Source organism: Herpailurus yagouaroundi, unplaced genomic scaffold (genome assembly GCF_014898765.1).
Source record: "Herpailurus yagouaroundi ecotype Mexico unplaced genomic scaffold, PumYag 190, whole genome shotgun sequence".
Taxonomy (NCBI): domain Eukaryota; kingdom Metazoa; phylum Chordata; class Mammalia; order Carnivora; family Felidae; genus Herpailurus; species Herpailurus yagouaroundi.
In genome coordinates this window covers 10312446-10329824 of record NW_024412421.1, presented here as the reverse complement: position 1 = coordinate 10329824, position 17379 = coordinate 10312446, and the positions used below count along the sequence as shown (strand labels likewise).

Sequence of the window (17379 nt, the reverse complement as noted above, 5' to 3'; positions counted from 1 at the left end):
GCTTATGCCAACCTTATCTCTTTTACTGAATGCAACTTCTTCATTTGCTAAATTGTAGAGTGCCATTTCAGCACTGAGCACTCTGTGCCTTGCACACAGTAGGTCCCCTGTAAAGATTTACTTCAACAATACCACTGAATGGGTTAGTTGGCCTTGTATGGTTTGTGTAATGCAAAGTTTATCTTCCTTTGAACCCCAGATGAACTAGTTGGTTGGCATTTAGGAGTCACAATGTATAAAAAATACAGCTAATATTAGAATCATACATAGTGAGGAAAGTGATTATACTCTGAGAGGCACACATGAACTAAGGAACTGATGATCAGTCAAAGAAATCAATATTTTAAGATCTCTTTTTCTTTTCAGTGCATATAGATGAATTCAAGGTAAAAGCACATATGATAGACTGTTCTTGTGCTATGAAAAGATAAATGTATATATACGTTTGCTTAAAAAAAATTTTTTTTTATTGCATGTGTTTTTTTAGATGCCTGGACAACCAGAAGATTGTGACAATTGCTCTTTATAATAAACATTTTAAATATGAATAAAATTGCGTATGCTGTACCCTGATTTTTAGATTCCTTTAGTCTCCTTTGCTACTGGAGTGCATTAAATAAGGCTTAATGTTAGATTGAGGATTACTTTGGTAACAAACGCTCATCTTGTTCTCTGTTAGAAGTTGTGCTCTGAAGTTTTATAATGTATAGGGAAAGTCATCTTGATCTGAATTACTGTGGCTTGGTAGAAGTGACTTCTGGCCAGAAAGCTATCTATTTGGAATACAGTTGAGTTTGCCAGATGGCAAATTCCTCTTAATTGCTGTCCTGCATTTTGAAATCCCATGTGACTTGAACATCAGGGTAAAAATGTTGGAAGAGCAGGACTTAAGTATATTTACTGGCGAAAGGAAAGTGGATTGGCCTATTGTTTTTGCTTCCCAAAGAGAAGCCTCAGAACACCATAACAAAGAAATCTGATTCCCCCTGGTGTATTTTTACACTACAGTCTAATGTTAGAATTAGGAAGGTGTAGTGGCCAGTGATGTAAACACTTAAGTAGTCTGCCATCACAAAATTCAATTCCATAGGAAACCAGATCTCATTAACTTGTATCATGGCACTAGCTAAATGGAATAGTTTTTCAAGTCAGCAGTAGGAATTACTTTGGGGGCAGCAGCAGTGGAAGTTTTATATCTTGTATAGCATGTGGTGTCACCGGGCCCATTTTGTCCCTCCAACCTGGAAATTAAATACCACAGTCTCCAGTACAAACACAGAAGTGCTATGTTTAACAGTTACTTTGGCCTGATATATAAGAACTTTGTGTTTTTTTGGCTGTCAAGCAAATTTGAAAACTATTAAGTGTCAGTTTGTAACTTTTAATTTTGGACAAAGTGATTTTGGTATGGTTTTGGTTTTCCATGAATTCCCTGTTTGAAGAACTTAATCCTTTTTAAGGTAATGCAATGTTTAGTTTGATAATTAAACTTGAATCATCTTACGGGGGAAAAAAGCAATGTGAGTAAAGGAAAGTTGACAGCACTTATTCTTTCTAAAATTAAATACACTGAAGAAAACGAATATTCCTGTTGTAAATACTCTTCATTCCTACATGAATCTTTATAGTTCGGTCCCAGGCCCCTGGGCTTTGTTTGTGTTTTGTTTTTAATTATTCTAGCAAAGGGGAAAAATAAGAGACTTGTGGAAATTTAGCAGGGCAGTAGGATTTAGAAATAAACAGTTTATTTTCCAGTTCTTGCTTACTTCCAGAAGGAGGTGAATGAGCTCCAGGTTCTCATCACCTTCTTTTGCAGAATAAACAACCAATGAAAATTGAACTCTTCAAAGAAAAATGCTTTCTGTGGGAAATACTTTTTCTTCAGTGTAACAGCATTTTTCAGTCAGTTGAAATTAAAGGAAAGTAGTGAGTTATTCTTGAAGAACATATCAATTATGTAATATAGGAAAGCAATTTAATTTTTGGTCGTGTGTTTCTGGCCACCCAAATTTTGTGTTTGAATAGAATTCCCTGTGAGACATAGGAGCTTGAGCAAATACTTCCATAACATCTATTTTCTGTAACTCATGTGGACATTACCTTGGAATATTCATGTGAGATCATTCTTCCCTGCTTAAATTCTTGAAATCCTCTTCATGGTTGGTTTATTCAATAAGTATTTATTATTATCTGCCTAATATATGCCAGACACTGTGCTAAGAAGCACTACGAATACAAAGAGCCGTTGGAACAGTCACAAACAGTAAAACACAGTGGGTAAGTGCTGGGGTAGTGTTAGAGTTAGAAACGGCTCGAGTAGGGGTGGATGTAGAAACAGGGAGACTAGTGGAAGGCTATTGCAGTAGCCCTTGCCGGGATGAGGTCCTGAAAAGAAGACATTAGAAAGGAAAGGACTCAGGAGGCCGGGGTGGCTCAGTCAGTTGAGCTTCTGATTCCTGATTGCGGTTCAGGTCATGGTCTTACGGTTCATGGGTTCAAGCCCGGTGTCGGGCTCTGTGCTGGGGGTGCGGAGCCTGCTTGAGATTCATTCTCCCTCCCTCTGCCCCTCCCCAGCTCTCTCTTTCTCAAAACAAATAAATAAACTAAAAAAAAAAAAAAGAAAGAAAGGACTCTCCTCTTGAAAAAAAGGAAAGATGGATAAAAAAGAGGTCATTATGAGGTAGCAACACCAGACTTGGTGACTGGTGAGATGTAAGGCAGTGAGGGAAAAGGTTCATGTCCAGGTTTTCAGCCAGGGAAACTAGATTGATCCGTATTTATGCCCTTCATTGTTGCCCCTTACTTGTACCATTCATTGTAGTAATTCATTATATACACTATTATCTGGTATTAACTAGCTTAAGGGTACTAACTCTTTTAAAGTTTATTTCTTCTATGCACCTCATAGAATCTGGCTGGACTAGTGGAAGCACAATGTCAAGTTTATTTAAATTAACCTAATAAAAGAGTAAAATGGAGAACCCAACTAAAGGGAAAATATAGAATTACCAAATTATATATACATGTAAGTTTTTCCTAATTTCTCTGTTTGATGTAATCCCTTTGTTCACGTGAATGATCTGTGTCTTCCCCACTCCTTGAGTACAGACAGTATTTCTCTCCTATAATCAGTCCAGAGCTTAACGTAGTGCTTTGTAGTAATGGCAGACCTTTCAAAGCATTTTTTAGGCATGTGTCAAACAGTGTGCTAAGTGCTTTGCACGAATTACCTTGTTTATCCTCACAGAAACTCTCTGTTGTGCAGGACTATTTTAATCCCCACTGGTGAGTGCAACCTGTGGATGAGGAAACCAAGACTCTGAGCACTTAAGTGACTTGCCCAGGGCATACAGCTTGTAACTGGCAGAACTGAGGTCTCGATTTCAGACAGAGTGTAAAGTCTTTATCGTTACCTGTGCTGCCTTGTGTAAGGAGACTGGTACAGAAGGTACTTGTTTTCTAGTGGGGAACTTCGATCAAGTTGTGGTGAAAGGTGTGTGAAGTTAAGCTTGCTTCTTGGCGGTATGTATTGACAGTGAAGTTTTGAATCCTGAAAAAATCTGAGTATTTCTGGAGAGGGAATATCCTGACCATTATCTGAATACTCAGGAGTATGGCCACTTGTTCATGAGCATTTTCTGTCCCTATCTTTGACCTCTCCTAACATAGGAAGATGACCAGTAGCCAGGAGGGCCACTGGCAAGGTTGAAGGCAAGGAGGGAATGATGGTTGAAGTGCCAGGGAATGAGGACACGCGGAAGATGTAGAAAGGCTAGAAAGGATAGAGCAATCTGTGCTTTAGTTGTATCCCTTTAATGCTCAGAAATTCATTATAATTAGGTGTGGCCATCTAGCTTTTTAAAATTTATTTTGAGACAAGGGAATATCAGGACTATAATATTAGCTTTAAAGAGCAGGCTTTTTTAAGTGTTCATTCGTTTTGACTCTGTTTTCAGGAAACCATCCCATTGAGAGCAGTAGTTTCTCTGTCAAATTCTGAAGCCATTGTCTTTAAATTTCCCTTTTTCAACGTGCTGCTTCATCTTCTTTGAGTTTTGGTAACCATCTCCGGTTCCTGGTTTTGTCCTTGTGGTGTGAAAGATGGTGAATGGCACAGACTCAACCCTTTGGGTAGAAGTTGAATTCTAACACTTAAGTGAAAAAAGATTGATGAGAAAGAGAATAAGGATTTCTTGGAATCCTATAAGTTTGTCTTTTCCCCAGAGAGAAGTGTTGGAAGATTCTCTAGTTTCTGTTTCAAATTCAAATCTTTTAACACATGTATCTTGAAGGCTTTGTCCCTTGAGTTCAGGGATCTTGGTTAAAGTTTAAGTGAAGACAGGTTCTCCTTTTCCAAAAATGCAACAAGCTGTGAAAATTAATGATTTTACTTTCTTAATTTTGATTTATAAGAATAAATCTTAGAGACTGAATTCTCATTTAGATGGAACCATTTGCGAGTCTAGCTTTTGTTTTGTTTTGTTTTTGCCTATTGGAACACTTTTTTTCAGTATTAATATGTTATTTTCTTTCCTTTTTTAAAACGTACAATGAGAGTGGAGAGATGCATTCAGTAGGAATGCCAGGGCATTGCCACATCCTAATATTTATTTCCCAGGTTGAAATCCTATGCAATCTGATAAGTGTACTGCTTTGAGAAACTATTATTTTTCTCTGCTTCATAAGATTAAAAGAACTAGGGATGTTTGGTCCAGAAAAGTGACAGATTAGGAGGACCGTGGGAGTTGTCCTCAAACAGTGGAAGCATTGTCATGTTGTAAAAAGGATTTGGCTCCTTTTCTGTAGTCCCAGTGGATTAAACCTGAGTGTGGAATTTATAGGGAGACAGATTGCAGTTTGGTTTAAGGAAGAACGATCCTACCAGTCAAATCTACTCAGAGAGGGAGTCAGCTGCCTGGGAATGAGTGCATTGGTCCCTGTTGAAGTTTTAGAGTGTGGGTTGGATGAAAATCTCCTGGGTATGTATGGTGGATTCGTATGTTGGGTGGAGAATCCTGTTAGGTGTGACATAAGGACCCGAGCCACTCTGAATTATTTACCAGGAAATAAGGGTGAGGTGAAGAAACCAGGTGGCCAATTTAGGGTGAGAGAGGAGAGCCGCAGCCATCAAATAGGATAAGAAAGGGGGGACATCGAGAATCCAGTGTATCTCTCCCATTCATTAGAGTCCTAATTTAAGACATTTAAGAATATGTCGGCTCATGTTTCCTAAGATGTTATTCTGCAGAACTTGAGAAATTTTTGGCATGGTCAACAGAGACTGAATAATTCTGTGTCTGTAACAGTCCTTTGGCTGGAGACATTGAGGGTAAATCACAAGTGTGCAGGTGGTGGGTTTTAGGTGGGAACAGTAGCTTCTGCCAATTGATTTGGTTTTCTTTCTAGTAAATTTCAAAATTCTCTCTCATGGTTGTTATATTGAACTAAAATTCAGCTACAGTAGGATTTAGGCTGAAACTGGTCTCTTGTTAAGAATGTTTGGATTTGTTTTCTTACCTTCCATTTTCATCTTTATTAAAATATTTACATGAACAGTTTCAGCCTGGAATTTGGTACAGGAAGAACACTGAAATTGACATGTCCTTCTTTTTAACCAGGATCCCAGGTTTCTGGGGAAGGGGATGGTGAAGTGGGTAAGAGTATGAATTTTTGATGTCAAACCGGCTCTACCATTCACCACCTTTTATCGCCTTGGACGAGTGACCTAACTTCCCTGGGCTTCCATTTCTTCATCTGTGAGGAGAGAGTATTTCTCATAGGGTCAATGGAAGCATAAATGAGATAATATACATAAAAATGTATTTGGTGCATGGTAAGAGTTCAATAAATGGCAGCTTCTTTATTTTTGTGCTATCAGTAGAGACTTACATTTGTTATTCGGGATCATCTTGGAATGGACATTGAGTTGATGTCTTAGTAGTGCAGAATATCTGCTTCCTTGTTAGGGTGTAATTCTGTGAATAATACAACATGTCTGAGTAGAGAGTTATTCCACGGTTCTTCAGAAAGAAAGAAAGAAAGAAAGAACAGAAAGAAAGAAACTAGCAAAGAAAAGCAGAAAGGCTTAAAAGGAGTAATGCACACTCCTCTATATTTCTTTGTCCCTTCCTTCCGAAGAGAGGCTCAGGTAGAGGTATATGGATTTGGGATTTGGGAATCTTGTACATCAAGATATTCATAAAGTGGGCGAGGTCATTGTGGGAGTGAGAAAAGGGAAGGATTGAAGATAGACTCTTTAGGGGCATAGATCTGTAGCTTACAGGAAGGAAGGTCAGGAAAGACCTGAACCCCACTCAGTGTGGCACACAGCACATTAAACCTGAAGTTAGGAGATCTGGGTTCTCGTCTCACTTTCTCCATTTGGGGCTTGTGTGCCTCTAGGCACATCCCTTCCCTGTTGTACAAACTAGACTTTGTTTCCAGGGCTCCTTGAATACCTGAGTTTCTCCATTCTGAACCTACTTGGAAACAATAACGCAAATGGAGGTAGTGGAATGTCCCTGAAACAGGTATTTCAAGAAGGAACAATGTCAGATGTCACCGAAATAAAAGAGGTTGAAAACTGGGGAAAAAGTTAGGGTGCCCAGGAAGCCAATTGGTTTAGATTAGAGGGACCAAGAAATATCTGCAGTGTAAGACTTCCGTGTAATTACAGCAGGTAATAAGAATTAGTCCAGGTCCTCTCGCTGACTTCGTAGATAACATAAATGTGAATAAAACTGCCTGATACAGTAGGAAAAATGTAATCATGTGCTTCCATCAGTGATCTATAATCTGTTGCTAGGTGAGACAGAGCTAAATCTCCTTGTTTCACCTTAGAATTTAAATTGCAGTTCTCACTTGAAATGTTTCATATGTTTTTTGTAGACCAGTTGTTCCATTATGGATGGAGGGGATGATGGTAATCTTGTTATCAAAAAGAGGTTTGTGTCCGAGGCAGAACTAGATGAACGGCGCAAAAGGAGGCAAGAAGAATGGGAGAAAGTTCGAAAACCTGAAGATCCAGAAGGTATGTGGGCTTACAGTTCGGTATTCAACGTAACGATCTCTAATCTTCACAGCATTCCTCAGAGGAGGCACTAACGTCCTCACTTTAGAGTAGGGGGATTGAGACTCAGAGTGGGGCAGGAGCCAATGCAAGGCCCCCGTGGCGGGAGCAGAAGCACAGTATGCATTGTCCATGCCACCATCCTGCCTTCTAGAAGATTCTGCAAGTCTGTTCCATCTTTACAGGGGGATGCAGGATCTGAACAACTGAGAATGCTGCCGCTCTGTGGGGGTTGGGCTGGCCCCTCTTCCAGTTAACTGTCTCGGCCGTGGGTCCTCTTGCCGTTGGTGGTTGCCTTTGAGAACTGCCGGCCCCTCTCTCAGGTCCAGAGGGAAGCTGTGGACTTTGTGCTATTTTTGTGTTATCCTTGCCCTCAGATCATGCAGAGACTTGACTTTATCTTTGAAATCCTTTGTGATTCCAAAATAATGTGAACAATTCTAAAGTATGTACCTTTTCTCCCCCCTCTCTTTCTTTCCCTCCCCCTTTCTTTCAGAATGTCCAGAGGAGGTTTATGACCCTCGGTCTCTGTATGAAAGGCTACAGGAACAGAAAGACAGGAAGCAGCAGGAGTATGAGGAGCAGTTCAAATTCAGTAAGCTTCAGAAACAGTCCAGCACACTCCGCACAGCCTTTTTGGTGCACTTTTGCCTCATGCAACACTTTGTCTAACTAGGCACGGAACTGTCTTGATTATCTAGTCTCTAGATGTTCATTTGGTGGAAAAGAGATAGCTTGCTGCCTTCCAGACCACATTGAACATTTTTGTTTTGAGCTCAAGATACCCATTTTAATTCTGTGCTAATGTCTAGTAATGGAAGAAATGCCTTGATTTTATGCTGTGTTCCCTCTCCAGAAGCGAGGTGTTTACAAATTCTTTCTTCTAATCCTCTAAAGGATCTGCTGCTTATTAAAAATAAGGAGAAGGAAAAATCTTATTTGACTCTGTTTTCCCTTTAGCCTGCTAAGTGTTCCTTGTTCATTTATTTCCTCAGAAAACATGGTAAGAGGCTTAGACGAAGATGAGACTAACTTCCTCGACGAGGTTTCCCGGCAGCAGGAACTACTAGAAAAGCAACGAAGAGAAGAAGAACTGAAAGAACTGAAGGAATACAGAATATCCTTTGTACCTTGAGACAAATCTGTATGGTGTCTGTTTCCTCGTCAACGTCTGTGGATTTAAGTTTCTTCACAAATAGAATGAGAATAAGGTTTTCTACCTCGTGACCTCTGAGTTCCCTTTCAACACTGACATTCCTGTGACTGAATAACTGGCAGTGATTTATGGAGTTAGGTCGCATGCAAGAGTCTGTTGCAATCAAAAGTCCAGATCCTTTAGGATTAACTAAAGGCCTAAATCCTAATAGTCAGTACCAGAGTATTTTTGCCTTGTGGGATTAGACTCTGAAACAGATGGGCGCTGCAGTAAACTCATCCAGGGGAGAAATTGGCTTCTGAGTTTCAAAAGGAAATGTTTAGCGACTCTCCTGTGTCCTCCTTAAGATCTTCCCTAGAGGTGTAGCCTGTTCTGTTTCCACAGAGGGGAAAACTGAGAAGACAACAAAGATGACCTCGCTTTGGCTCAGTGTTGCCTTTTTGTCATCCCCTGCATGTGTCAATAGGCATCCCACGTGTAACTTGGCTGAGTCAGAATTCTCAGTTCTGTGCCTCACCACCCCTACTCTCCACTCCTCACACTGCCCTCGCCCCCCGATCTCTTCTTTTTCTGCTCTTTCAGATCTCCGTAACGGTGTTTCCGTGCCCACACGGGCCTGGCCCAAAAACTTTCCAAAATGGACTCCACCTCTGTGCAGTTCGACTCTCTGTGCTTCTCAGGACCACTGTGACCACCAAATTAGTCTCTGCTTCTGCTCTCATCTGCAACAATCCATTCTCACTTTGGTCAAAAAGAACATTTAAAAACATACATGAAATCCTGTCACTTTCCTGTTTGAAACACTAGTGGCTTCCTGTGGCCTTTAGGCTTAAAAATCTGCGTTCTTACCAGGCCCTGCATGATTTAGGCCAACCCATCTTCCTGTTGCGTCTTGAACTGCTTCCTCGTGTTCACTACACTCCAGCCTGCTGGCCTCCTTTATGTTCCTCTCAGGCTGAGCTTTGTGATTCCATTTCAAGGCCTTTGTGTTTGTTGTTTTTCAGCCTGGAATGTTCTGTCTTCAGATTTTACAGGGCTGGCATTTCATGGCACTTGGGTCTCAGCTCTCGTCTCCCTCATAGAGACCCTCTTCCCTCCACACCCCCTCTAAAATTTCACCAAAGCACATCAGTGTGTATGATGTCACTTTTTAACAGTAATTCTCGTAAGAAAATTAAGAAAATCTTAATTTAATTTGCTTCTTAGTTTCTGTGCCTCTCTTACTGCTGGAATATAAAGATCCATAAGAATAAAGATTTGGTCACCACTGATTTCCCTGGTTCCTGGCATGTAGGTTCTCAGTGTATGTGTGAACAAATTAATGAATGACTCACAGGAGAGCCACCCTAGCTTTTTTCCTATGAGAAGACTTATTTGAATATTTCAAGCTTATAAATTGAATAACCCCACTGGTGTGATTGAGCAGGCTTTACCTCTAAAGTTAGTGATACGGCTGTGTGTATGTGCTAGTTGGTTTTTTTTGCAGGGAATGTGCAGTAGGTTCCGTTAAAGAGCTGTGTAGGAGCAAATGTGGACTGATTCCCAGGGATTTGGCTGAAATCAAGGTGACTGACAACAATTGAGATAAGGTGGCAGCTTGGTGCCGTGAAACCCACTGTGAACTGGTGGTGAGAGCCCTGGCTTCCAGTCCCGGTTTTCCTAGTGGGATTCTGGTGTAACATTTAAGATCGGAGATGAGGGGCGCCTGGGTGGCGCAGTCAGTTAAGCGTCTGACTTCAGCCAGGTCACGATCTCGCGGTCCATGAGTTCGAGCCCCGCGTCGGGCTCTGGGCTGATGGCTCGGAGCCTGGAGCCTGTTTCCGATTCTGTGTCTCCCTCTCTCTCTCTGCCCCTCCCCCGTTCATGCTCTGTCTCTCTCTGTCCCAAAAATAAATAAACGTTGAAAAAAAAAAAATAAGATCGGAGATGATGGAGAGTCACACCTCAATCCCAACTGTAGGATTGAAGCTGGCCCTTCTGGCGCTCCCCTCCTCCACTGCCTTCCCTGGCGACTCCAGAAGAATACTGTGCATGTTTGTAGAGATGGGCAGATGTGGTACATACTGCATTGTGTCACGCACCAGCCTTTTTTCCTCTAAGGAAGTACATCAGTTACAGTGATCATTAGAATTATGTCTTGTTTTATGTGCTTAATTTGGTAGGCTAGCAAATAAGACATAGAACATCTCCCAAGGCAACATTCTGGAGCGTGGTGTTGGTTTGGCATGAGTGTGCAAAGCCTTCCAGGTTTCAGTTCAAAGGGAAGAATGAACAGGGCAGCAGTAAGGCAAAAAGAAACTTTCCTGCCCTGCTAACATTACAGGACAACACTGGAGAGGCCCCACGGGTAGTGGCTTTTGTTGGAAACTTGGTAAGTTCCAACTGTCTAGAAAAACTGTAGAAAAGCAAGCCTTCCAACCCACTGATCTGTAATGCACGGATCCCTGGCATGCATGCAGTCAGAGACATGTTGAGATAGGAACTGAAGGATTAGACATTTGTTTATTGAAGCTCTAAGTCAGGAGCAGATTCTTGACTTTGCTTGATTGTTATAATAGGAGACATTTTATAATGTGATACTTGTAAAGATGATAAACTGTGGTTTGTGCCATATAAACAATAGAACTTTTGTTTTCTTCCGATTAAACCAGTATTTAGCGATATTATATGTGTTAAAAAGCATGTAATTAAAAAAAATGCCTCATTTAATGAATTCCTTGAGATTTTTGAGGTGTGCTTGTGTATATAGAGCATTTTAGGGAGAGAGGAACTTAAGGGGAAAAATGGCTTATGCTTTGGCTCTGGATCAAAAGTAATATTATTCTCTACCCCACCCCCCAAAAAAAAGGTTGCAGCATTTTTTTTCACCTATTTTTAAAATTTTTTTATTTTAGAGACAAAGAGCATGAGCTGGGGAGAGGGACTGAGGGGGAGAGAGAGAATCCCAAGCAGGTTCCACGCTCAGCTTGGAGGCCCACGTGGGGCTCAGTCCCGTGATCATGAGTGAGATCATGACCTGAACCGAAATCAAGAGTTGGACACTCAAACCGACTGAGCTACCCAGGCGCCCCAGTTTTTCTTCACTTTAAAGGAATAAAAAGTGAAGTGTTTTTTGTCTGTGTCCTAGTATTATAAATATGTGTGTTTTGTTAAGTTTTTCCATTTTTATTTTTCAATATTAAGAGTTTTCTCTTAAGAGTTTATCCCTTGGTGCCTGGGTGGCTCAGTCAGTGGAGCATCTGACTTCGGCTCAGGTCATGATCTCACGGTCCGTGCGTTCGAGCCCCACGTCGGACTCTGTGCTGACAGCTTAGAGCCTGGAGCCTGCTTCAAATTCTGTGTCTCCCTCTTTGCCTGTCCCACTCACACACTGTCTCTCTCTCTCTCTCTCTCTCTGTCTCTCAAAAGAATTTATCCCTTAATGAAGGAGTTGCAGGTAAAAGTCATCATGCTGGTGGTTTTTGGCATTTGGTACTAGAAAGATGAAATCTGATTCTTTTTTATTCTAAAAGGCCAAACAGGGGCGCCTGGGTGGCGCAGTCGGTTAAGCGTCCGGCTTCAGCCAGGTCACGATCTCGCGGTCCGTGGGTTCGAGCCCCGCATCAGGCTCTGGGCTGATGGCTCAGAGCCTGGAGCCTGTTTCCGATTCTGTGTCTCCCTCTCTCTGCCCCTCCCCTGTTCATGCTGTGTCTCTCTCTGTCCCAAAAATAAATAAATGTTGAAAAAAAAAATTAAAAAAAAAAAAAATAAAAGGCCAAACATAATATTAACGTACAATCAGTTTCCATGTTGACTTTGAAACCCTTAAATTGATGAAACTCAGAATAATAAGAGTGTTTTGTGTAATCTCCATTGAACACTGCAAATATTTAAGGTAAATGGTGCTTGTAAGAAAGTGAGTGCCTGAAGAGTGATCAGAATTAGAATTTCCTTATTTCTGATACCCAGTTTTCTCCAGGATTCAAAGGCCATATACATATACCCCCTCTGCTTTGGGCTGATATTACCTGCTTCTTAGATGTTTTGGTCGCTAGGTGTCACTATTGTTCCGTTAAGGCATCGCTGCCTCTTAAATAAAGAATTGCACCAAGTCCAAATCTATTGCTAATGGTTTGTGAGAGTGTGAAAGGGAAGGACGGGGAGGGGCTGGCAGAGAGAACAAAAGAAAGTGCCAAAGCTTGACAGCCAGAGATTGAGGTCAAGCCTGCAAGAAGTGATGTTACAAGTGAACTGGTTGTGCTTTTAAAGACATTTTGGTTCTTGTGTTGCATGTGCATTGGGTAAAATCACCTTGAAGAAAGTATTTAAGACAGTTTCCCGGGCCTCTGGAGGTCCTTATTCAGTAGGTTTGGGACAGGGGAGGGACTCTTGTATTTTAACGAGGCTTAAGGTGATTCTAATGTTGTCTTGCACCAGCAGAGTAGGAGTTAGTCTCTGTGGTGTCCAAGATTGAATGCCATTGGTGGTAGGACATTCTGCAAGATTTGATTTTACCCTTGGGGGAAGAAAGCAAATATTTAAAAATTTGGGGGGAAGCCACGTTTTTTTTCTGTTGCATTTATATTAAGATTTTTGTTTTTGCCAGCAAGCATGGTGTTGGCCATATCTTTAGGGAGGTTTTCAGACTGTAACTCAGATTTTCACTGAGAGTCAGAGGGAAAAAGTTTGCTTCTGTATATTAAATTGGGTCTTCTCCCTCTGTGGTCACCTTCATCTATCTCTCTTTAAATCAGCTGGATATTCCTGGCAGAATAAAGAGGAGAGGACATTATTTTGAATATAAGTAGGCCAAACATTACATGGCAGAGCTGAAGTCCTAGTGGATTATGCGAGTCTGGCTTCTCTTGATTTACCACTGTCCTGCCATTACTCTTATTTTTGCTTAGTTTGACCCTTAACCTACAACACAGTAATCTCAACAAAGTTGGACTTTCTCCAGAAAACAAGAAGGAGGTGGAGAAGAAAGTGGCTTTGAAATCCATAGAAACCAAGAACAAGTTCTCCCAGGCGAAGCTGTTGGCAGGAGCTGTGAAACATAAGAGGTCAGCCAACACTCACACAACTGAAATGTCCCTCTGTGTACTCTGAAATGCCACTGGTAATGGTAGCCTGAGCAAATACTTAAGCGGAAGTCTTGGTGATATTTCTTTAGTAGCCTTACCTCTCTCTCCCCCTCCAGATTTGGTGTCTTCTGTAGCCTTTGACCCTTGTCTCTCGGACTGTTCATTCAACAGAACGCTAGCTACTCTTCATTGGGCACCTGTCATGTGCCAGGCATTGTGTTAAGTGCTTTCCAGGAATGATCTCTTTACACAAGTCTATGAAGTACAAGTTTGATGGGTTGAGAACATTTGTCCAAGGTTACAGAGTAACAGAGGTATGGAGTTCAATATTTGGGCCTCTATTTCTAGGCAAATGAGGGAGCGAGTTCTGTGAAAAGATTTGGGTAGGGTATAATGAGAGCAGGGAGGAGGAAACACATAACTCACTGGAGAGGGCATGTGAGCTCAGGTTGGGGAAGGTAGGGAAAGCATTAGAGGGAGATGTTGATTATATAGAACAAGTAGGGCTTTGACGGACGAAGGAGAGGAGAAATTTCGGGCAGCGGGAGTAGCTGCTGCAAAGGCACCGTGGCCTTTGAGACCCTGGAAGCTGTGACCGCATTATAGACCTGGCTGGGGTTCTGATGTGGGGTGGCAGCACTGCCTGGAGGTTTTGATAAGTTCTGTCTTACGTTTGCTCCTCCCTTTCTAAATCTTGAAATGGCACCAGTGATTAAATCCGGTCATTTCAGTTTGACCAGCCATACCATGGGCGAAATAATGTTAAGTTCAAATGCAGTCTGTTAGGAAAATCAGTAAGGCAACCAGCCACATGTTTTTAAGGGAGCGCATTGATGCACTCTTGTGGTTTGGTGCACCATCTATCCGCTGCAGATGTTCCTAGGACATGGCTTACGTCTAAAAATGTCGTCATGGTTTAGCGGTGGAGGGGAGGAGTAGCAGTAACCTGAAAAGGGCCAATTACCTGAGCCATAAATTATTCCTTTCCAGTTTTCACATAAGCTTTCGTGCCTTGCCCAGTGTCTTTCAGGATTTGGCCCTGGGTCAGTTTTACTGGACTTCACCAAGAAAGGGCTCTCTAGGTGGGCAGTTAGATACCTCTCAGCAGCGTCTTGCTGCTAGCAGAATGGATGTTACAACCATCTCTTTTCCTTAGTCCTTAGATCACCTTTTATTAGATCATCGATTATTATTGTTTTTTTGTGGCAAGATGATAAATTAGTCTCCTGGGGCAGGAGTTCCTAATCTACCCAGCCCTGGGTTTATTAGAACCACCTGGGAGTTTGTTAATGTGGCTTCTAGGCCTTTCATTAATTCTGGTTTATTAAGTTTGAAGTGAGGTCTGGGAGTCTGATTTTCAAAGTTCCGCAGGTGATTCTGATGCTTGTGAAAGTCTGGTGCCCGGTGTGTGCCTAGAACATAATCAACAAAATTGAGTCCACCTCTATGCTCCCTCTCCATTGCTTTTCTGCCTTGCTGCTCTCACACCATGTTCCCAAGTCTGGTTTATCATGTTTTTGCCTTTCTTTACTTTTAGTAGTTTCTGCGTGTGTGGGGGAGGGGGTTGTTTGTGTTTGTTTTTGTTTTGGCTACCTATATACATATTCATAAACAGTGTAATAGCTTGCTTGTATTTGAACTTTATAAAAACAATTTCATTCTGTATGTGATCTTCTGTAAATTTGGTTTTTCACTCCAATTGTTTCTGTGATTGAAACAGTTTTGTGTGTGTTCATGTATATATAGCTGTAATTTATTCATTTTCACTGTCATAGTGCTTTATGAGATACTAAAATGTGTCCATTCTCTTGTGGATGCATGCTTGAACTATAATAAATGGTGCTGATAGGTCCAGGACGTGCTCTATTATGTATGTGCATATGTTTCTCCAGAGCTGTGCCGGTCAGTGTGGTAGCCACTTGGCCACCTGTGACTATCAAAATCTGAATTAATTGAAACTGAGCCTGGGTGGCTCAGTTGATTGAGGGTCTAACTTCAGTTCAGGTCATGATCTCACAGTTCACGGGTTCGAGCCCCGCATTGGGCTCTGTGCTGACAGCTCAGAGCCTGGAGCCTACTTCGGATTCTGTCTCCCCCTCTCTCTGCCCCTTCCTTGCTCATGTTCTGTCTCTCTCAAAAATAAACATTAAAAAAAAAAAAACCTAAAATTTTCAGTCCAGTTCCTTAGTCATACTAGTCACATTTCAAGTGTTAAATAGCCACAAGTGGCTAACTGCTGCCCTACCGGACAGCACAGATCAGTGATGTAGTGATTTTGTGAAATAGTGTTTCCTTGCTGTCTTATTTTGCATTTCCAGTTCACATATAGTTGACGTATTTTATATGTTGATTTGCCATTCAGGTGTCCTCTTCTGTGTTAGGTCCGTTCAAATATTTTGCCATTTTTCTACTGGGTTATTTGTATTTATCTTAATGATTTGCAGGTGTGTTTTGTTTGTTTTTAAATATAGTCCTGACATTTCCCTACCCCCCCAACCCCCAGTTTACAGCTTTTCTTTTTACTTTCATTAATTAATTTTAAGGTGGTTGGTTTTTAAATTCTAAGGCAGTCAGACACATAATATTATATTAATTTCAGGTATGCAGCATTATGATTGGATATATGTATATATTGTGAAATTATCACAGTAAGACTAATTAATATCCATCACCATACGTGTTTACACATTTTATTTTACTTGTGATGAAAACTTCTAAGACCTACTCTTAGCAACTTGTAAATGTACACAGTGCAGTGTTATCAACTATAGTCACCCTGCTACACATTACAACACCATGACTTTTAACTGGAAGTTTATACCTTTTGAAGATAGTCAGTTTTTTTTTAAGTTTATTTATTTTACACAGAGAGAGAGAGAGAAAGCAAGCAAAGGAGGGGCAGAGAGAGAGAGAAAATGAATCCCAAGCAGGTTCCACACCGGCAGTACAGAGCCCAGCAAGGAGCTCAAACTCCCCAAACATGAGATCAGGACCTGAACCTAAACCAAGAGTTGGATGCTTAACTGACTGAGCCACCCAGGTGCCCCTGAAATCAGTTTGTTTTTGTTTTTGTTTTTTGAAGGTATGAGCTAGGGATCCCTTTTCAATTTTATTCTTCAAGTGAGTAGCTAATTTTCTAGCAACAAACACTACTGCCTTTCCCCATTGATCTTCAGTGTTACTCTGTCTTATCACAAGTTTCCAAACATATATGGCTTTGTTTGGGAGTTTTCTCTGTCTCTCTTTTTTTTCTTTTCTTTTTCTTTTTTCTGTTCCTCGGATCTATAGGACCACTACCACTCTGTGTACTTATTGTAGCTTTATAAATAATTTTGATATCTGGTAAGGCTAGCCGCCTTATACTTTTCTCAGGGGTACTTTGTTTATTGTTGGCCACTTTGTTTTTCCATATAAATTTTAGTTAGATTTAAATCTTATTTTTTTAGTCTAAGTTTATTTTTATTTATTTTGAGAGAAAGAGAGAGTGTGTGAGCAAGCGGGGGAGGGGCAGAGTGAAACGGAGACAGAATCTCAAGCCAGGCTCTGTGCTGTCAGTTCAGAGTAATTCATTCATTTTCACTGTCGTATAATGGTGCTTGATGCAGGGCTCAAACTCTTGAACCCATAAGGTCATCACCTGAGCTGAAGAGTCAGCTGTTTAACCGACTGAGCCACACCTAGATCTAGGCACACCTAGATTTAAATTTTCGATTAAGTTCTTCAAGTTTATTGGAATCTATTAAATGGTTTGATAAATTTATGGAGGAAACAGATCTTTATGGATATGAGTCTTTCTACACATGGTATATATACATTTATTTCCTTTAATGTTCTTCAATAAAGTCTTAAAGTTATCTTTCAAAAGCTAACGGTTGTGCATATATTTTATTAGAGTATTCTTAGGCGTTTTATAATTTTTTTGTTGCTGGTTTGTAAAAGTGCAGCCAATTTTGGAGTATTTATATCTGGTCACTCAGCTCTTATTAACCTTAACAATAACTCTTTAATAACTCTTAGTAACTTTAAATTTTTATTTATTTATTTTTATTTTTTAAACGTTTTTGAGAGAGAGCATGTGCGTGTGAGCTCAC

The 17379-nt window shown here is 40.9% G+C and overlaps 1 protein-coding gene across 7 annotated transcripts in view; it reads left to right on the top strand.

The window, feature by feature from the left end:
- PSME3IP1 (proteasome activator subunit 3 interacting protein 1) overlaps positions 1 to 17379 on the top strand; it is a 31788-nt gene that overhangs the window by 3137 nt on the left and 11272 nt on the right. For 6 of the 7 annotated variants that reach the window (XM_040498093.1, XM_040498096.1, XM_040498099.1 and 3 more), the window contains exons 2-5: positions 6889 to 7030; positions 7566 to 7664; positions 8065 to 8186; positions 13134 to 13267. In XM_040498093.1, the coding sequence (XP_040354027.1) occupies positions 6904 to 7030; positions 7566 to 7664; positions 8065 to 8186; positions 13134 to 13267 (482 nt within the window). In that variant the 5' untranslated portion in view covers positions 6889 to 6903. Of the gene's footprint in view, positions 1 to 120; positions 143 to 6888; positions 7031 to 7565; positions 7665 to 8064; positions 8187 to 13133; positions 13268 to 17379 lie in introns of those variants that run through there. The other variant, XM_040498100.1, reaches the window with a different exon arrangement.